Source organism: Denticeps clupeoides, chromosome 4 (assembly GCF_900700375.1).
Source record: "Denticeps clupeoides chromosome 4, fDenClu1.1, whole genome shotgun sequence".
NCBI classification, from domain to species: domain Eukaryota; kingdom Metazoa; phylum Chordata; class Actinopteri; order Clupeiformes; family Denticipitidae; genus Denticeps; species Denticeps clupeoides.
In genome coordinates, this window is record NC_041710.1 from 5477155 (window position 1) to 5499746 (window position 22592).

General features: G+C 41.3%; 1 protein-coding gene across 5 annotated transcripts in view; it reads left to right on the forward strand.

Annotated features, from left to right (window-relative positions):
* Positions 1–4311: 4311 nt before the first annotated feature.
* The window catches only part of piezo2b (piezo-type mechanosensitive ion channel component 2b), a 57762-nt gene continuing 39481 nt past the window's right edge, over positions 4312–22592 (forward strand). For 4 of the 5 annotated variants that reach the window (XM_028977124.1, XM_028977128.1, XM_028977126.1 and 1 more), the window contains exons 1-5: positions 4312–4750; positions 10813–10908; positions 15726–15851; positions 19631–19673; positions 22012–22174. In XM_028977124.1, coding sequence (XP_028832957.1) covers positions 4687–4750; positions 10813–10908; positions 15726–15851; positions 19631–19673; positions 22012–22174 — 492 coding nt within the window. In that variant the 5' untranslated portion in view covers positions 4312–4686. Of the gene's footprint in view, positions 4751–6373; positions 6522–10812; positions 10909–15725; positions 15852–19630; positions 19674–22011; positions 22175–22592 lie in introns of all 5 variants that reach the window. The other variant, XM_028977129.1, reaches the window with a different exon arrangement.

Here is a 22592-nt window from a genome sequence, read left to right on the forward strand (position 1 = left end):
ATGACTACTTTTCTTTCCAGTGATGAGTAGTATGTAATGTAATTAATAAGTATTACATAATGTAATATTGAACTCTACCAGACCAAAAAGTTCTGTGTTTATTCACTCTACACAACAAGACGCTTAAATGCAGGTATCAAAGCACTTTAACCCAATGAAAATGATTTGTGTTTTTATCATAGGTTAAGTGCTGCTCTTATGGCACAGGCTAATGAGTAGCTCAACCTCAGATGCAACCAAGTTCTGCAGAGGTCAGCAAATGGCCGTGATTATGATTGAATATATGACTGGTAATTTAATTTGGCTGTACATTTAGAGAGCTGCATTAAGAATGCATTATTACACACTTCCTTCACTGATTAGCGACTTTTCAGCAGACCTGTTCTCCAGGTCTTACATCAGCGTGTTAAGTGATGTGGACTCTTTCTTCTTCGCTGCCTAATGACATCGCTTCCGGTGCAGGCCGAAAGCCTGGGCTCCAATTATACCTCAATGCATAATTCCCTAAAATCCTCAACTAACTGGTCACGTGAGTCTGAGAGTGTATGAGTTCATTAATGGCTATCACTTCCCTCTGAACTTTGTTGCCTGTCTGGAGCTGAGAGTACCTGAAAGTGCATTTTGACATCAGATCCTTTGGGTTTGACAGTTTTCTTTCCTTTTTCTCTATTTCTCCTGACAGCTTCAGAAGAAAAGACGTTAGTTGAAAAAGACTTTGGCATGAACGAAGGGGTTAAAGGAAATAACTGGCAACATGTGGCATGAGCAGACCTGTAATGACTCTCACCCATTAGGTACTACAGGAAAAACCATGCAAAACCCGATCCTCTTTGCACGAGGAAGACACGCAGAGGCATTTATGGACGTTGAACTCCATTCGGCCAGACCTGGTGCCTAATGCAACCATAACAGAGCCGGCTGATTTACGATTTAAAAGCAATTTACAAAGAGCATCATTCTGAAGTGCGTCTATGATCCACATGTGTCCATGTGTTATTGAAAAAAAAATCCACGAGATGTTGTCAAAGAATTCATGTAAAAAATGTCCTGTCGTACCAAAACACCTAAAAAATCAAGAACAACATTATTACTGAACCGAGCTGAAGAAAAGCTGCAGAAGAGGGAGTTGCACACTCCTGTTTTGTCGGATGATCCCTGGGATTGTGTTAAAAGCTTCAGGCTCTGCCCCCAAGCTGACTTCCTTTGCAAACAGGCTTCAATAATGCATGTCTCTGGCCAGGCCCTGGTAAAGGCCGGATGTTGTTAACGTTTTAAAAATATTACATTACACACCACGAGGTGATACCTTGGAAACCACATGTACCGCGCTACTTTAATTGTCCTTGGATTCCACTGCGGCTGTTCCATGCCGACCGCGGGGAAGATTTGCTTAATGCCTTTCGATGCATGAATCTCTGAATGGATTTATGGAGTAGGCCTGTGCCCAATGAAAATCTGCGAAAAAGTTATTACTGGACAGAGAATCACGTTTTATTGTTTGAGACATTAGCATATGAAGAGCAGCTTGCAGAGTTTAGAATTAAATGAATGGGAAAATGTAACAAAATTGTTCCCAGCATGGTTTAAGAAGATTGAATTAGTAATCATTCTATGATGAGGCTCATTTCCATGCATCAGAACATTCATATTATAAAACCAATTCTAACAATATCAAAAACAATTTTAAACATGTGGGGCCTGTAGTAGTGTCCATGTTAAATCTGAACAGGGTGTTACTAAATTGAATTGGACTCGAAATGTGTTTCAGGGGAAAAAAAAATCAATAGAGAAGCAGGTTTCGGGAGATAAATCATTTTAAACAGGGGCTCGTATGTTCATCATTGTTGCAAAAAATCCCAGCACAAACACAAAAACGTCATTTTCATCAACAAAATGAACCTTTATGACAAGGTGGAAACAAAACGAGATGCAATGTAAATGCTAGACATGTGACAAAACATATCATGTAATATTTTAAATGAATAAAACTAGACTAAATGTATAAGATGTCATTTCCTCTTGTTTAATCGTGTTATTATGCAATATTTTGTCGTTTGGTCGTACAGTCACTTCCTCAAAATGCATTCACCTCACTAATTCAATTTTAGAATACTTGCAGTAGGTTGGCAGATGGCTGGGAGAAAACAGATGAAGCGATATTTGGACACATTAACAGAATGTGTGGCCGAAAAACATGGGGAGAAATGCGGCCACTGGGATATATGTAGAGTATTCTTGAGTCTATAAGGTACGAATATTTAAACAATAATATTAACCTTGTTTTAGTTGTGAATTTGATCTGACTTGTAGTTTTTGTCTCTTCCACTAGGTACCTGGGTGAATGAATTGACTGGGTGTATTACCAAAAAAAGAGACTAAAATGACTAAAACTAGATTAAAATTTCATCAGTTTTATTGACTAAAACTGGATGAAGATAATGGATACTCATGGATAATTCTGACTAAAATAAACTAAAATGAGTCTGGACGTGACTAAGACTAATAAAAACACCGCTCGACACAAAGACTAGACTAAAGCTAAAATTAAGACAGGCTGTCAAAAACAACTACACACACACACACACACACACAATTAAAAAAAAATACTCTGGCATCTCTGTTAACTCAACAGGAGACTCGCACCACAGGGAGCAGTGATCACGCAGATCGACGTCCATAACCTCATGACAGCTCATCACGTCTGCCCGTGGCGACTTCGGTTTGAGCGAAGGGTTGAAAAGCATTTTTGTTTGTGATGCGGACCCGCAGAAAGAGTGCTGCCAATCAATTTGCCACTCAGATGGAGTGACGGCTGCAGCATCCGCCACTAATCCCGGCGTTCTGGGGCTGATGGTTTATGAATGTTGTCAGCATCCTCTGGCACCGATAGAGAAATTAAAGAGGAGCTTCCATCCATTTGGTGCAGGAACTTAACTTAACAGGCCTCCAAAGCTGTTGATAAATTATGGATACAAAGACAAATGGTTCCTTAAAGTGTCTGTCTATCTCAAGGACAGCAACTTAAGAGTCCTGTCTTAAAAAATGCAGAAGGTGATCAATGCGTACCATTTCGCTGGGTATTGATTAGTATTATAGCACTCAGGCCTCGTGCAGAAATGCTGCGTTTTAAAATGGACGCAATAAAAGTTAGTGAAACGCTTTTCAACTCAACCACAAGATTAGAATGAATATGAGGTGTTGTGTATCACCTTTTTTCATGATTTATTTACTTTTATTTCCTCAAAATAGTGCTTTCTCTTTCTTCTGTAGCATTCTCCTACTTCTGTCTCTTCAATGCATGTATATATGATGCGTATTTAAGTGTGTGCGCAAATATATATACATACATACATATATACATACATATATATATATATATATACACATACACAAACATACACACGCACACACATCAGACAATTAGAACAGAATGAGAAGAGTATAAAGCATAAGCTTGTACACTAATCAACACATATAAGTAATTTTACATGTCAGAATCTGACACGAGTGTCTCTCAAAGTTCTTGCTCCACAGTGAAAATGCAGATCACATGCAGTGCTGGCTGGGAAACCAGTGTGAAAATTTCTTCATGCTTTTTTTGCATAGATGAGAACATAGTGGGGGGACTATTTTCTCCCTCAACCTCTCCCAAATGACAGCTGAACTACCAAAAGGGCACTAATGTAGCTGAATGTAGGTTAACTACCGATTCATATTGGAACTTTCTGAAGCTCGGCTCCTTTCTGGCTGCCTGATACAGATTTAGGCCGGAGTTGTTCAGTACAAGAATGAAATGTTGAAATGTTGCCCACTCAGGTGGTAGGAGACATGACTTCTATAGGTCTGGCACCAGCAACATCTGCTCCAGTTTTGAGTGTGTGTGTGTGTGTGTGTGTGTGTGAGACAGAAAATTATAGTAGCAATGGAAAACCCAATCAAGCCACTTTACTTGCTCTGAGCGGGCCAAATAAATGGACGGCAAATTAAATAACGGCATTATGGATCTGGCATAATTCGTTTTTATAAGCATAAGCGAATATAAAAACTAAAAGTTGCTTAATTAATTCATTTCGAATTTTTATATTTTAAAAGGCGTGACGACATTGCGATACAGTTTCAACTATAATCGAACCCATAAATAGCTAGGACTTCTGAAATAAATCATGGTGCGTTATGCGTTGGTTTTCCTATGAGCTGTAGCCCCGCCCCCAAAAGATCCTGATTGGTCGGCGCTTTATGGCCTCCTGGCCTATAATGTCTTGACTTGTGAATGGCTGGGGCGTCTGTCGATCACTGGGTGGTCTTGCGAGAAGTTCGCGTGGGCTTTACTGGAAGTGAAATGTGACCGCCGCTTCCCCTCCATCCCTCGCACGCCTCAGCCCCCCCACTTCTCCAGCGGGAGACGCGGTAGTTGGTGGACGCACCTGTGGATAACTTCCCCACGTTGGAGACCGGGGGTCGCCATGTCCTGCTGAAGCGGCGCCGCCGACTCACCGGGCGACTCGGACTCCCGAGCCGGGGAGAAGCCAGCTCGACCGAGCCATGGAGCGCGGCGGGGGGCGGCGGACGTGAGAGCTTTCTCGTGCCGCGCCGCGCCGCTCGGGGCCGGGGAGAGGATGGGCGCCGCTGGCCACCTGCGCGGTGAAGAGGACCGACTCCCACGCGTGAAGTGACCGGCGGGCCGTCATGGCTTCGGAGGTGGTGTGCGGACTGGTGTTCCGGCTGCTGCTGCCGGTCTGCCTGGCTGCTGGTGAGTTGGGGTGTCCGGGGTGCACCTGGGCAGGAGTCTGTTCTCGCGATATAATCTCACCAAGTCACTAATGACCATAAGATGATAAAATATGCATAACGAGTAAGATAGATGGATGGAAGTTGAGATCACAGTAGCGACGGTGCTTTACGTTATATCGTTGTTGTAAATTACGTCGTGCGTAACGCTGTGCGTAAAAACGGCGGGCCGGGGCGCCGCAGGTGCGCGCTGCTTCGGGGACGTGGAATCTGGAAACGTGGAATCCAGACGCTCCTGCTGCCGTTTGTCGGCGTGAAGATCGAAATATCGCAGCCAGCGTCGCTTTTCTTGGGCTTTTTCCGCGGTCAAAAACGGCTAAATACGTTCTTCTTTTTCACTTCTTTTTCTATGTTAAGATCCATATTATACTACAATTTAGTACAATAGTGAACTACAAGATTTTCGAGATAAGTCAGCTATTTAGAAGAAAGGTTAAAAAGTCCTAAATACAAGGGTAAGAGTAGTACTCTAGAGTACAGAAGATTGTAGAACACGCCTCTGAACATAGGACAGTACACTTTATTATCCACTATTTTTTATATGGCTTGATTCAAGCCATTGAAGACTGCCAGTCGGTTTAATTTGTTCCTCCGGGTGTAAAAAAGCATGCGTCTTTGTTCACAGATTCGCCCCTGTAGCACTCCAGGGATGGGCAGGATAGACCGCTGATCTTTATTATGGAGGCACGGTGCAATATTAACAGAGTAATTATGTGGAATATGCCAGTGGAGCAGAATCCTAGGCCCACCAGTGCATTCTTGAAACACACACACACACACCTTTGTCGAGACCTTTTTTTTTTACGGGGGGATAGGAGCCTTGTGGGTGACACACTCGCCTATGAACCAGAAGACCAAAGAGTCACGGGTTCAAATCCCACTTGTGTCCCTGAGCTACTGTCCACATAACTACTCTGTAAGTCGCCCTGGATAAGGGCGTCTGATCAATGCCATGAATGTAAATGCGATGTATCAGCATGCCTAAATATGAGTGCAAATTTAATCAAGTCAGAGGCTTTTAGTTTCAATATTCTTATTTTTCCATTATGATGATTTGTCTTTTTGGGCGGGGGCAGTGTAAGCATGTGGTCCCCCCTGAGAACCAAAGACACACACACACACACACACACACACACACACACACTGTGTGTGTGAACAGCAGTAGGTTGCGTTCTATAGGTGCCACTCTGTGTCTCGGGGGTAAAGTATGACCAGACAGGCCTGCTTGCATCATTCTTTTTTTCCCCTCAGAAAGCCGGAGTGTGGCACAGCCTCATCCCCATTAATCGGTGGAAAGTCTTTTTAACCGCATGAATTAATAATGCCACAGCAGAGGAGAAACGAACTGACTTCCCATTATCGTAAACATACCTTTAATATTTCATGATTTTTTTTTTTTTTTTGGAAAACAGTGCGGATGAGCACAGGTCACATTGTTCCGTAGAGTAGGGACAGTGATGAGTGTTGGGGATGTGTCGGTGTGCTTGTGAGGTGCGGTTCACCACTATTTTTAATTTTTATTCATATAGGCTCATTGTGGGTAAGTGCAAGTTCATTCGATAACATGAAGAATGTGACTCTTCAGGATGAAGGAACCCTCCCAGCTCCGAGCCAAACCATGAAACCACCTCTTATTGGTCCTCAGCGCCAGCATCCTGCACAGGAACCCCTGGTTTAAACCCTTAAGCTGTGGGCCTTTGTTTTCAGCCTAAAAACCACAAAGTACTCCTGAGGTAGGCTTACTTCCATCAGGTGGCTTGGTTGCCTGATTGTTCCGTAGCCCTTCTGGGAACATTATGGAATCCCATAATACTCCAGGACCGTAGACAGCTCCTCGTAAATATCCAGTAACTACGTCTAATTAATGAATTAACTCGACGGAATGAATTCACGGTGTGGGCGTCTGCCAACCAGTTCCGGGAGTGTTAAATCGCTTCTAGTCATATTTTTACAGTTTATATCAGAGAGACCATACATGAAAATAATATTTTTTTAGAATTTACCGGCATTAGTTTTTTATGAATATTTTTTCATGCTTCAAGTGTTTTAATTGTAATTAATTAAACAGTTGGGTGCTATATAATGGTATACTAATTGCGTGCCATTTAAACATTGTAATTAAAACATTAATTACAATGATTTAATTGTAATTAATTAAACAGTTGTACAGTATATAATTATACCACACTAAAAATACTTAAATGTTTTGCCATGGTTATGTGTTCTGGCTCAAAATGCTTCCCTACCCATCTCAATCCGGTTTTGGGGAATGCATAGGTTTAGAGTTGTCATCTTTTTTATATTGACTGATAAAAAAACTGTTGTTTTTCTAAACCGAGAATTCCCATCAAATGTGTTTTCCTAATTTTAACAATCTGCATGCATGCCAGTGTTTGGCTGGATTCTATTGGTGTTTTCTGTGGAACTCATGACTCAACAGGATTTGAGTCTCGCGTTAGGTGGACAGTGAGTCATCTGTCTTCCAGGGTGTGTCCCTGCCGTGGCCCACCATGTCAGGTTGCTGAGACCATCAGCAGGGGTTTGGCAATCAGGAGTTCTCCATGTACTCCCCTTTTTACACAGAGGGCTTATAGAGAGTTAACTTGACGACTTCCCTCAGGGGCCGTCGACTTGTGCCAAACTGGCTTTTCTGTTAATGCCCTAACTGATGCCGAGTCTGATTGTAATTAAATCGCTTCTGAATTACCATTACGTTGTTTTTTTTTTCACACTTGTTGTTTATCTGTTGGCAAGATAAAATATGACTTGATTGATCCCATGCTGTGGAAATCGGGCTTGTTACAACAGCCCAATACAAAAATAATGGAGTGTGTAGTAGATAATTATGTAGTAGAGATAATTATCAAGAACAATATCTCAAATACATTGCAAATGAATATACAACACTGACACTTGTATACATGCTCTTTACATTAAGACTTAAGTGTAAATAGCCCATCATGTGTGTCCTGTCGGTGTTCATGAATTGAGTTTCAGGCTCTTGTCAGCTGTGGCAGGCCGTGCGTCCTTTATTCAGAAAGAGCACTTGATCATATTCCCATTCGCTTCATGCACTTCATGCTTCCCAGTACCACACAGCGTGGAGTAATGCAGTCGACCGGCCTCCTGCTGTTTGTGGGGTAACTAAAAGCCTTGGTGGTCTGAGTCGGAGGAGAAACACCCAGCAGCTGAAACGTTTATGCTTCCAGTAAAAAAAGACCTTTTGACCTTTAAGCTGTGGAGAAAGCATGAAGATCATTTTGAGCAATTAACTACAAAAAAAAGTGTTGAAATTCTCTAGTGGTGAAAAGGAATCTCTACCAGGTGTTCTGGATATTTCAACCCTTTGTGATTAGCAAGAATATGTATGTATAATTGTATTTTTATATATATTGAAAATAATGGATTTTTCAAATGCAAGTTCCCATGGAGTTAATTGCTTAGTCGTACAATGAGTGTGTAAAAAAATATAAGTAAAAGTATTGAATGTGTGGAAATAGCTGTTTTGATGTAATGTATTGTGCGGCAGAGATATTTTCTGCTAGCTTCTACTCTCTCTGAATTATTAACAGGTACTTAGTTAGTTAGCAGTAGTAATAAATGCTCTCGGAGGTCGCTGAGTGCCATGTCCATCGTGAGAGGTTTAGTGGGATGTTTATTAGGTCTCTGGCGGCCCTGTGCATTTACCTCTTTGTTATGATGGTGTGAAATACTCGCACGCATTCGCTGGGTAGACTTCACACTCCTCAGAGGGGGTCCGGTGACCTTTTAGTGCAGCTGCAAACCTTGTGTCTCTGAGCTGCTACCGGGGGCCAGTGACCTGGCGGCCAGGTTCGCCAGATGTCGGGCAGGACCAGTCATGTTTGGTATCCTTCTGTGACACATGAGAACATCTATATTCTCACTCCCAAACAACCAGTCACGATTTACTCTTTACTCACAACGGGCCTTTTATTTATCACTCGATAAAGGTCCATGACAATAGAACAACAAAGAACAAAAAGAATGGGCTCCTGAATATGCTACAGATGGCAATTTCCTAGAAGTACAGGGTGGGCCATTTATATGGATGCACCTTAATAAAATGGGAATTGTTGGTGACATTGAACACATTTTATAAGTGGTCAGAAACTTGCAAATAACTCATGAAAGAAGAAAGTTACGTTAAAACCAAGCACACCATTTTCTTGTGAAATCACCAATAAATTTGATGTGTCACATGACCCTCTTCCTATTGAAAAAACAAAAGTTGGATCCAAGATGGCCGACTTCAAAATGGCCACTATGGTCACCACCCATCTTGAAAAATTTATCCCCTCACATATACTAATGTGCCATTTTATTAAGGTGTATCCAGATAAATGGTCCACCCTGTACATTTACAGCATTTATCAGGCGCCCTTATCCAGAGCGGCTTACAATTAGTAGTTACAGGGACAGTCCCCCCCTGGAGCAACTCAGGATTAAGTGTCTTGCTCAGGGACACAATAGTAGTAAGTGGGGTTTGAACCTGGGTCTTCTGGTTCATAGGCGAGTGTGTTACCCACTAGGCTACTACCACCCTGTAAGAACTAAATAAAATGAATTATTTGTAAACAGTAGGAGCATAGATGGAACCGATCGTCCAAAAATAAATATTAATGTGTGACCTGTGATACATTCCAAAAGCTTTACAATGTTACAATGTATCACATTCTGTATACAACCTATACAGCAACATACACTGTAATGCCAAGTCAGGGAGGCGCGGGCGCGGGTTACATCGTAAAGTAAGTGGGGAAGGGACGTTCCCCTGGACTGGAAGACGAACCCCACAACATACGATCCATGGGAGGGGTTTATTATAACAAAAATTGACGTGATGGCGGAAAAAACAGGAAGCATAAAAGAGACGGAGCCTTGAAAAGTTTTTGAATACAAATTAAACAATTAACAATTAACCGTCATTTAAATCTGACTGAAATATGAATGTATAACAAAGTACATAGTTCCTGTATCACTATACGAGAAATGTCTCTGGTATCTTTGAAGCACGTCACGTGGTGCTGTGTGCGGTTGCTTCCATATTCCAGCACCTCTGCAGCCACGTGTCTCCTTTTAAAAGTAATCAGAAGGTTGCCGGTTCGAATCTGGATCCGCTGAGGTGCCACTGAGCAAAGCACCGTCCCCACACACTGCTCCCCGGGCGCCTGTCATGGATGCCCACTGCTCACCAAGGGTGATGGTTAAATGCAGAGGACAGACTTTGTTGTGCCACCGTGTGCTGTGTATCACAATGACAATCACTTCACTTTAGAATATCCTTCTTCTGTGCCTCATGTCTCACCACGCTCAGGATGACATAAACAAGGTTGAGAGATGGATATAAGCAATCATACACTTGAGACTGTGTTATGAGATATCTTCCATCATTCTTCTCACACACATAGCTCCTCTCTCATATATTATCACCACAGTGTCTCCAGTTATTAAACGCTATGAGCAACTGGTAGCTGTAGGTATACGTATTACGTACAATAAGCGTTTTTTTTGCCTCTTGTCGATTTAAGTCGTGTTATGATGCTTTATCTGAATTTAAGCACCCCTCTCCGAGAGTGTCGTTGGCAGGGACCTTGCCGGTGAAACGTTCTGCTTGCACGGCTCCGGCGAAACTAAATCACGATGCTGTTTTGGCCAAGCTATCAGCCTGGAAGACTTATGCAAGGGCAAACAATTTTTATGGGCTGAGTTATTCATGAAAATAGTTTATTGTTAGATCATTTTTTTTTTGTTTTACACATTTTTTTTTTTTGTGCAAAGTATGTCTATTGATTAGTGTCATATTTATAGCATATTTCCCTTTTTTTATTGAGTTTTTCAAACAGTCGTATTGTGTTTGTTTATTGTGTTTGACAAACATCAGTAATAGTCAGTAATAGTTAGTGACAGAGTGGAGTATAAAAAACACGCTTTTCAATGAATGTATTTGTAATGGTCCCATTTGACAGTGAAATTGTGTTTAATCCTCTTCTTCTTCTCTTGCAGCATGCTTGTTCAGGTTCAATGGACTGTCATTCGTCTACCTCATATACCTTTTGCTCATTCCTCTTTTCGCCGAGCCAACCAGCACAACAATGCAGGGTAAGGCTGTCCGCTGTCTGTCGTTGAACATTACTGTGGTAAAAAGCTCCGTTTCGGCCGAGAGAAGGACCCACTCAGCAGAGCCTAATTAAATTGGGACTTTTTTTCTCGCTGTTGTTGGAAGTGGTTCTTTGTTTAAGCACACATTCATTCTGGATACATAGCAGTAACTAGAGGAATTACCACATCCACGGGGGTAATTATCTGTCCGAAATAAATTTGTCCTGGGCAGAACAGCAGATATAGAAAGATCAAGAGCAGGTTTAACAAAGCAGTCTCCGTTTTCCTGTCTAATTCACGTTAAGTTACAATGCTGGAGGCTGCTCTTTTTTTTTTGTGACGTGAGAAATGGACTGCAGTGGGTCTGCTTCACCAGCATTCAGAATACCAAGAGCTATGCATATCTCTGTGCAGGATTTGGATTAGGATTCTGTACTGGGAACACCCGCCAATTACAGCCTACGGTGGATATGAAAGTGTACACGCCCCTGATAAAATGACAGGTTAAATGATGCAAAAATAAATGTTAAAACTATTACTTTTTGAAAACTCATTTTTATTTCTGGCATTAACCACCACTCTTTGTATATTATCAGAATCCCGTCAAAGTCCTACTATCCCCTCATTTGTACCAAGATTTTTAAGCATGATATTTTGCACCATATTGGCTTCCATTTCGAATACCTCCAATATGAAGCATTTACTTTCCATTTGTTACTGTTGTACCTGCCTGTCCCGGCCATCAGTCTTAATGCTGGAAGTGCCTGCTGTCCGGTATCTTGAGCGGTTGTTAAATAATACATGCTTACTACCGTGAGCATGGCCATGCAGTCATTAGGAGATCTGAGACCGTCTCCTGTGAAAATGAGCGAAAGGAAGGATGTTTTCAGATGAAGAAGACTTTTTAGACAGGATCACTTCGCCACTCATCAATACTTAAAGAGAAATGAATACCCTGTGATGAAAGGCATGTTTTAGTAGGTACAAGCATCTTTTCCCATCCCTTTCACTCTAAAGCACAGCGGTCGCTTGGTTGGTTACACAATATGTCTGATTTACTGCTACTTATGGAATCACAAGAAATGCAATAAAATGAGGACTTATGCAGGCCTGAAAATATACAGTGGTAGTGTATGGACTTTAACTAAATACATTTTGACTTAATCCATTGATTTATTCACTAAAATACATTGACTGCAATTCAACTAGTTAAATTATCATTTTAAGAAAGCTCCCCAAATATATGGCACATACACACACACACACACACACACACTGTATGCAATCATGTATGTGACAGGTAGAAAAGGGATGTTTAGCAGTATGAAAAAAAAAGATTACTTTCCAGCATCATTCGTTATTCAAACCTGGATGGGAGGGACTTGAAAATGCCCAGAAATGGTACCTGCCAATTGCTGCATTTTAAATAGCATATTTTGTTTCCCACAAGACATTATTAGTCAGTACACAGTAAACGCTAATTGACTCGATTTGTCCCTGCTGTTTCAACACCCAGCTGGCCTCTTTATGGACTTTTGTGCCTCAGGACCGGTTCAAATTTCCATGAATTTGGAGACCAGACATCTCACCAGAGATCCACACACGTACTGTCTGAATTTGTTGCCTAGAAGAAATGAAAAAGTAGCTATTGTTCAGCCTTGATGGGGACAAAATTACGAAAGAAAAATCCAAATATCTATAATTGAACATCATTGTTGAAGACACACTGGTTTTGGTTGTAATAAAGAAACAAAAACAGATACAGTTACAGTTGGACAGGATACAGCTTTTTATAATTACTTACACAGTTGAATGTGTTGACCAAAAAAAAACACACAAAAATTATATTAAAATATATAAAATATATATGGATGTCTGGATTCAGAGTCACACTCAAATTTTCTCCAGCACCACAGTGAGCACTGGAGCTCCTCAGGGCTGTGTGCTCAGTCCAATGCTGTTCACCCTGCTGACCCACGACCGTGCAGCAATGCACAACTCCAACCACATCGTCAGGTTGTGGTTGACCGTGGTGGGTCTCATCAGCAAGAACGATGAGTCAGCATACAGAGAGGACGTGCAATGACTGACAGACTGGTGCAAGGTCAACAATCTCAATCTGTTTCTGAACGTAGACAAAATGAAGGAAATTATTTTTGACTTCAGAAAACAATGGAGGGACCAATCAAAACTGAACATCGATAATTGTTGTGTGGAGATCGTCAAGAGCACAAAGTTCCTCTGTGCTCATCTAGAGGAGAACCTCTCCTGGAAGCTCAACACCAGCTCAACAGCCAAGAAAGCCCAGCAGCAAGACCCTACAGAGGATAGACAGGACCAGATCATCGAGGCATGAACGTGGCATGATCTAAGAAGATCATCGGAGTCTCTCTTCCCTCCATAATGGACAATTACCACACACACTGCATCAGGAAAGCCACCAGCATTGTGAAGGACTCTACACATCCCTCACATGCACTCTTCACCCTCCTACCATCTGGAAAAAGGTACCGAAGCATTCAGGCCCTCACTGCCAGACTTTGCAAGAGCGTCATCCCACAGGCCATCAGGCACCCGAACACTCAGGGACTCACCCCTCTGGACTGACACACTCATACACTCGCTCTACCTCTGTTATATTGCAATATTACCTATCTGTAATATTATCTATCAATGCACCGTTCCATTTTGCACAGCAGTATTTGCAATATTTTAATTTGCACATTTATTATTCATTTCACCTGTTTATCGCTGTCTGCCTCATTGTTGTCTACATGTTTTTTGTTAAATGTTATTGTTGCACTGCCTGTGTCCCCTGTTTGCACATGTAGTCCAGTTTGTCTGTGTCGCACACGTGCACTTTATGTTAGTATGTAACTTGTCTAATTGTTCAAATGTTACATGTAGCACCAGGTTCCGGAGAAACGTTATTTCGTTTCACTATGTACTGTCTAACATATATATAGCTGAAATTACAATAAAGCTCAACTTCAACTTATAATTAAAGTGGAAAAACACACTCATCCAAGGCTCATCCAATGTCCTTAAATTAGGAGGAACCCAGGGCCAACCACACCACCATATGTTCTCACAAAGGGTCTGAGGATCTCATCTCAGTACCCAATGGCATGGAGGGCTGTGGGGCCCCCAAAGAAATGCCACCCACACCATGACCAGAACATTAGCCAGAAAATATAGGAAATGAGTGGTCTGTGGTCAACACCTGCAGAACCACGCCTTTATTGGGGATGTCTTGCTAATTGCCTATAATTTCCACCTGTTGTCTATTCCATTTGCACACACACACACACACACACACACACACACATACATGCAGTATATGTATACAGTACAGGCCAGACGTTTGGACACACCTTCTCATTCAATGTGTTTCTTTATTTTCATGACCATTTACGTTGGTAGATTCTCACTGAAGGCATCAAAACTATGAATGAACACATGTGGAGTTATGTACTTAACAAAAAGAGGAGACCTGGCCTCCACTGTCACCGGACCTGAACCCAATCGAGATGGTTTGGGGTGAGCTGGACCGCAGAGTGAGGGCAAAGGGGCCAACAAGTTCAAGACTGTTGGAAAACCATTTCAGGTGACGACCTCTTGAAGCTCATCGAGAGAATGCCAAGAGTGTGCAAAGCAGTAATCAGAGCAAAGAAACTAGAATATAAAACATGTTTTCAGTTATTTCACCTTTTTTTGAAGTACATAACTCCACATGTGTTCATTCATAGTTTTGCCATAGATGCCTTCAGTGAGAATCTACCAACGTAAATGGTCATGAAAAAGAAAATAAAACACATTAAAGTAGAAGGTGTGTCCAAACTTTTGGCCTGTACTGTATATATATGTACATAGTGGAACATGTGTCTGGTCCAGCATTCATAACATGGACATCAGCTACTACCACCATTCATCCAGACAAAGTAATGAGCTGCACTGAAACAAATCCAAAATAAGGAATATTGGCCACATGGTGCACAATTTCATGTGAATAAGCTGCTTAAATGCTGTTAATTGTGGGCTCAGAGGGGTCATAGGGATACGTGACACATGTGTTAGATATTTTTTAATAGAGTCTAACAGGACATTTTTATGAGCAACAATAACAATGGTCCAGTTTATTAATATCTTTTTTTTTTGCACTCAGTTCTGGTAACAGCAGGTTAAAAAATTGGTTCGCGGTAGATGCTCTGCAGTAAAACAACCTTTATGAGTTGGAACAGCTGCCTAGGCCAGGAGTCCATGGTCAGTCCGAACCCCCTGTGCTGGAGCTCTGTGTAAACGAGTGGCTGCTCTCAGTGCATCCTGATGTGGTTCCATAAAGATGGACTTGTAACATTCACACACACAAAAAAAAACGATCCTCTTTCTAATGCACCGTGTAGGCCGAACATTGTGAATTCCAAATTTGAGAATAAATGCGAAGCAACACTCCCGCATGAAAATTCAGTGGTACATTTTGCTTCATTGCATGAATTCAATCCCGACACCCGGTAAAGCTGCCATGTGTGGCGCAGCTGGATTTGGCTCAGAAAGGCCAAACATCCGTCCTCCCCTCCAAAGCCCGACGGATTCCTCCGTGATTTCTCGCACTTTTCCATTCACACGGCGGCCGCTGAAAGCTTTTCTGAGGTGTCTCTCATGGCCCCTTTCTTTAGCGTTTGTGCCAAACATTGTCCGCCCTCTGTCCTGACACGTGTGTGGTAATGGAGTTGTGCTTACTTTGCCTTCCCCAAACTGTGCAGATTATGCAGATGCATTAATATATGTATTTCTAACGTTGTTTTGTTCCCCTCCAGGCCACACAGGCAAGCTGCTGAAATCCCTGTGCTTCACCAGTATGACCTTCCTGCTGATCCACATCATCTATCAGATCACGGTCAACAGTTTGCTTGCCAGGGAAGCCATTGACCCCGGGTTCAACTGTGAGTTCCGTCTGCTTAAATCTACACACGCACCAGACAAGACCTCTCACAGGACTTAGGACTCGATGATGGCAACCCATCATCATAAGATAAAGAGCATCTCTTTCTATATAAGAGCTCATTGTTCAGAGCCGGATCACAGCATCTATTGCCAATACATGGACTTAAACGTCAAAAAAACGACATAAATTAAAAAAATTATTTTAAACAGAAACAGTCGTGTGATGCTTTGCACCTGGCAACCAGCACACAACCGCAGCTGCCGGGGTCGAAGATTTCACAGGCCACCTTCTGCATTGAGTTTTGCGTTTGGGTTTCTCTGAAGGAAGGAGGGAGGGATTGTTCTCATGTTCTGTAATAGGCATCACGATGAAGTCACCTTCAGAGAGCTCGGCGCGGGATATTTATAGTTGTGACGCGTCTCCGCTTCACTGTTTAGTCGATATGAAGGCCTGCAGTGTGTAACTGTTGTGATACATTAGCTGTGAACTTATGTATCGTGTACAGTATATTCTGAGTGGAGGGCTGATATATGATCTGTTTGATCATATTTGAGACGCTCTCTCCGTACAGCGTCGGATTGAGGGTCGTGGTGGGATGGAAGATGTAAATTTTACATTTTTCCTGGACAGCTATGAAGGATGGTGAACATTTGCCGCTTCCTGGTCTGCTTTGGTGTCGTATTGCAAGAAAAAACCTTTTTTTATGATTCTGTAACAGTTATGTACTTTTGACCTGTAATATAAAGGAAAGTATTACCTAGTGCAGTCCTTCAGCATCTGAACTTGTTTCCATGCGAGTCAGAAGCACCTGGACATTGGGTATTTGGGTATTACAGAACCAAATATGCAAGCTGTCCTTGCATTGCTGGCAGATGCTTGAATATTTTGGCTCAAAATCAAACAAATCAGCTCAAATTGACCCAGTTGCTGCCCTATTGGTAGGCCAAATAATATATTTTTGAAAATGTTGTACTTTATACATGTATATATGATGGCTTGTACAGTCTGTTTTCTCCAGACTCTGTATTGCCAGGTTGGGACCCCATTTTTCATTTAAGTAGAGTACAATATTTTGTATCGGTAAAATCTGTGGCTCTGCCACTGCTGCTTAGTATGAAACTGCTGGAACTCACTTAAAAGAAATGTCCATTTGTGTCCATTTTTTGCTGGGAAAGTATATGAATACGTTTCTCAGCCTCTATCCATGTAGAGGAGCTCTGATTCCACAAGCATTATTGGGGTTGCTGGTCTTCATTCCCGATGAGATTATACATTTACGTGGACAGATTCAGCTGTTATATGTGTTTTGTGAGTTAATGTGATGATATAACTCAACCTTCATTATCTCCATTTTCAATCACCATTAAATCCAACTGCAGAACGTGTTGTGAACTTTAAGTGAAATTATCTGAATTGACGTTAAATCCAATTTTGTTTTTAGTTCAAAAGAATTATTGTGCAACAAAATCAAGAGCCCTGGAGTTCACGTCATTAAACATCTGTAGCATCAGAGATTCAGTCACACGTTTTTCCCATTTAACTTAATGCATTTCATAAAAAAAGAAGGATTGTTATAAAACATTTGGCATGAGTCGCAGCGGAATTGAAACTCCCAATGATACTTTCTGTTAAATGACCTGCATACTCATCCAAACTGTCTTCGTGTGATAAGAAGCACCTTCTCACTCAGTGAGGCGTATGAACACGTTCACCTGGAAAAACCAGGCTCACTGGGTACATTAAGCAAACGTACTTCTCTCTGCAGACTGCCACATTTTGTCAAAATATATGAGGATAACCATCAGCAGAAAATTATGATGCTGACCTTTGATGTAATTTGATATAATTTGACCATAATGAGAAATATATGTTATAAGGTTTTCAAATAATTTTGATAATGTAGCTTCTTTTAATTATGTTAAAGATATGAAAATTGCATTCAGTAGGGGTGTGGCAAAGACCTCATGAAACGATACGTATCACGATACAAGGTCACGATATGATACGTATCACAATACTGTACATTAGAGATGTGTATTGACAAGGATCTCACGATACGATATGTTTCACGGTACAAGGTCACGATACGATACGTAACACAATACTGTACATTAGAGGTGTGTATTGGCAAGGATCTGATAATACAATACGTATCACGATACATGGTTCACGATACAATACGTATCACAATACTGTATATTAGAGGTATTTATTGGCAAGAGTCTCACAATACGATACGTATCACAATACTGTACATTAGAGATGTGTATTGACAAGGATCTCACAATAGGTATCACGATACAAGGTCACGATACGATACGTAACACAATACTGTACATTAGAGGTTTGTATTGGCAAGGATCTGATAATACAATACGTATCACGATACTGTATATTAGAGGTGTTTATTGGCAAGAGTCTCACAATACGATACGTATCACGATACATGGGTCACAATACGATGTGTATCACGAGACAGTTGAACACCTCCAGTTTTGCGAGGATAAACAGGGAGCTGCAGCTAACAGACTGTTTGAAATTCCAACACAATTTCCTCCCGGGCCAAATAAGCCATTAGAGTTTCAAACGCAGTGGGGAGTTTTAACAGGTGGACCAAAGGGGAGAGGAGCGAAACTGGGACGAGTGGGTCCGGCGGCAATTTACGGCTAGGGGCTTACTGCTGACTCTGGCCTTTTTTATACAACGTCATTACAGATACATATACTGTTTCAGGCCAAATTTAGTTTTTACCGTACCCACACCCCTCGGAAAAGAAGCTCTGCTGGATTTATTAGGTAGTAAAGGGTGGAGCAATGAAAACCTGACCTCTGGTCAATAGTCCAGGTAATTGAATGAGGGTATGTACTTTTGTTTCTTTCTTGGAACATTAATTACAATATAGACGTTATCTTATAAGTGATGTGAGTCAATAGGAAATATATCTTCCTGGGTTGTAACATGCCGCATTGTTTTTAACTTTTCAAATGCACTGAAAGGCCCCATTCATCACTGCTCTGCTGTATGAACTGACTCATGTCTTCCACTCTGCAATCAATGAATTTCCCTCACAATCATTCTGAACAGTATATAACAGTATATCAGCATATATGTAATCTTACAGACCATGTTTGTTGCTGAAAGTGTATTTTTTAGAGTATTGTATGGAATCAAGCTTCTGGAGAGAAAAACGTTTATTGAAAACGAGAATGTCTGACATGGCTACTGTTAAACTTTTTTCAGGTTTCATAAGCTCAGATAGGAAATACGAGACGCCTTTTGGAATGAGAGGAAGTCAAGTTTCATTTTCTATGTCTTTCTAAGCACCTGACGGTTTAGTGTGAACACCTGAACAACTTTTACACCACTGGGTTGGGTTATTTATACATTTTATAAATTATATAATAAAGTAAAGTGAAAAAGTGAAAGTGAAGTGATTGCCATTGTGGAACACTGCAGCACAGCACACAGGGACACAATGAAATTTGTCCTCTGCTTTTAACCATCACCCTTGGAGAGGGTTTTTCATAATTAACATAATTCACATGCCAATCATATGCTGCATTATTAATTATTAATAAAGCTGTTTCATAATTTGTCTTCAGTGTCATAGGAGAAAAAAAGCTAAAAATTTTTTATGGTGTGTGTGGGTGTGATGAGAGCATTAAAACTGTAAGGTCAGGTGAAGGTACTGGTTTATGGGCCGGCGTTTGCTTCACTGCACAAATGCTTGTATTGCTGAGATTACATCATAAATGTTTGTGTTTTCTTTTATCGCAGGTTCTGCATGGGAGAAATCTCTGAGACAGATCGGCTTTGAAAGGTGAGTTTAATTTTCCTTTGTTGCTAATTAAACTTATGAATAGGTTTATATTTTCATGCACTGCTTGATGGAAGATACCATATAGCGGGAATGTGAAATATGCAAAATGTTAAATATTCTTACATTTTACAAACACAGTCAAATGAAGTGAAAGTGAAGTGATTGTGAAACACAGCACAGCACACAGTGACACATTGAAATGTGTCCTCTGCTTTTAACTCATCACGGTCGAGGGTGGCACCTTGGCAGTTTGGGATTTGATCCAGCAACCTTCTGATTATGGGTTTGTTTCCTTACCTGCTAGGCCACCACTGCCCCTAATCTGTTTATTAGTCAGGTGCTGTAGACAGGCTGATCATAGTAGAAGCACTGAACTTTTGGAATGAATATGAATGTTTTTTTAGACGTTAGATGATAGATAGATGTTCTAGTCCTTATAGAGCAGAACAAGATTGACTGTAGGTTATTTTTCACATTTCTGTAGAAGGTCAGCATTGAAGGGCGTTTATGAACACAACACGGTTTTTGATCATATCAATGCATTAAAGTTTTAAAAACAATGATGTAGCATCAGCTTAATTCAGAGGATTCTGAGAGAGCTGAGATTGGAGAGTTCTGCTTATTTGGGATGCCTGGCGGGAGCATAAACATAACCCAGCTGCTGGAATAGCAAGCCAGATCTGTGCTATTCAACTAACATGCTTTCACGACACCTTCAACCTTCTCTAGCACCTTCTCTGCTTTTCAACCCTTGATTGTTGCATGAAGGACGTGTTTTACTGATATTATTGCTTTTATTAAGTTTTTACTGACATTAAATCAAGTGTGTCGGCTATATTTTTATTATTCCGATTATTGGAGCCTTTTCCAAAGGGCAAGAATGTCTAAACTTTGTAGTATTTCGTTTTAAGTGTCAGGAAGTTAGAGAGTAAATTGTTTACCTCCTGGTCGACCTGCTCATTAAAAAATGTTAACACCAAGAAGACAGTATTCCCCGACGTCACTGACCTCAGGATAATGCTGCAATAACACTGCCATGTTGATGAATATGATGAAGTATTCATGGTTTTGACTTGATGTACTGCAAAACAAATCAGTAAAGTCTGTCTAATTAAAAACTCTCGTAAAAACTCTTCTGTTGCCGGCGGCACACATAACACATGGTTTGCGGACCTATAAATGTAAAATAAAATGTAACTAAAATTAATAAATAAATAACGACCTTATCATCGCATGCAAACGGCGTGCTTCTCTTGTGCATCGAACAAGGCAGACTGCGTGCAACTGGAAGCCCCGCCCCCGCGAGGATCTTCTTTACCGGGATGGAAGCGTTTTTTCTGACTTTACTGGTAATAAATAGTTAAGCCTGTGATCAGTTTAATGCTGGTCTGATGGAAATAATCAGAGGTCGTCAATTAGCTGCCGGGCTTCCACTTGTTAACGTTCATCACCAGACGCGTTCTCTTGCCATACAGGGGAGGTTTCTGCAGCATTTCTTTATGCATCCCACATGACAACCACTGTTTGTGGTAAACAACTTTATTTGATTCCGCCTCACCGTGAGCACATTTCACTCTTAGCACAGAAAACAGGATGCAATAAAATCGCACAGAAACAAAAGAAGCTCATTTCATTTAAAGCATCTAAACTCTGTTTATGTAGACATGTTGTGCACTGTTTCCAGTAACTTAAGGCCACATAGATTTTTAGTTTTAGGAATTTAGCTCACATTTATGATCATTTCAATTATCATGTTGAATCTTTCTCAGAAAAGTGTGCAGCGATCAGCGTATTTTTTTAGGCAGGCCGTGAGAACCCAGAATGTTCCGCCTGCATAGAGCCATAAATTAATTACAGAAAAATGCCTTCTGAGGAAAAAAAATAAAAAGCTTCTGCTGCACGGTTGCATTAAAGAAATGTTCATTTCTTAATCATGCTGCTTCCCTCATGCTGAAGGTCTCAGCACTGCCTATTGCAGAAGTGTTTCTACTCTGGGCCACTGGGCACATCTGAATTTATTGACCTGGGAGGAGCCTCGTAAAACACGTGAAGTGTAGCACACAACAGATGTGCAAGGTAGAATAATCTTTGGAACAAATGCTGCCCTAAAAAATGGTGTTTTTAACCAGAGGTTGTACTGGGATCCGCTTTTTTTTTCCCCCGGTTTATTATTGGAGGTTCATTATCGCCTGAATCACTACTGATTTGGAAAAAGGAATTGTTCTTCAGTCTAACTACCTGTCCTCTTCTGTGCACACCCCACAAATGACATAAAGAAATTCCAAAAGTATTAATATTAAACATCACTGACCACTACTCTTTGACCTTTAACCCTCAGTGTGATTGGTGCAGACGGAGGGAATGGCATCCGTGTGTTCATCCCCGACATTGGCATGTTCATGGCTGGCTTGGGGACATGGTTCCTGTGCCGGAGTCTGGGACAGAAAAAAGCAGTGGAAGACCTGGCCCAAGACAACACAGAGTTTGAACTGGAGGAACAGGTGAGTCTCACACACACACACACACACACACACACACACACAGACACACAAATCCAACAAAATGCAGATACTCCTGGGTGGTAGTAGCCTAGTGGGTAACACACTCGCCTATGAACCAGAAGACTTGGGTTCGAATCCCACTTACTACCTGAGCAAGACACTTAACCCTAAATTGCTCCAGGGTGACTGTCCCTGTAACTACTGATTGTAAGTCGCTCTGGATAAGGGCGTCTGATAAATGCTATAAATGTAAATGTAATGTAAATGCCTTCTGTTTGCTGTCATGAACTGACTGGTGGAGATGGTACTGGAATATGCACAACAATGTTGGGGATGTGTGTGCAACCAAGGAAAGTGCAGGTGTTTGAAGCCTAGTGGGTAAAACACTCACCTACAAACCTGATGACCGCATGTCACA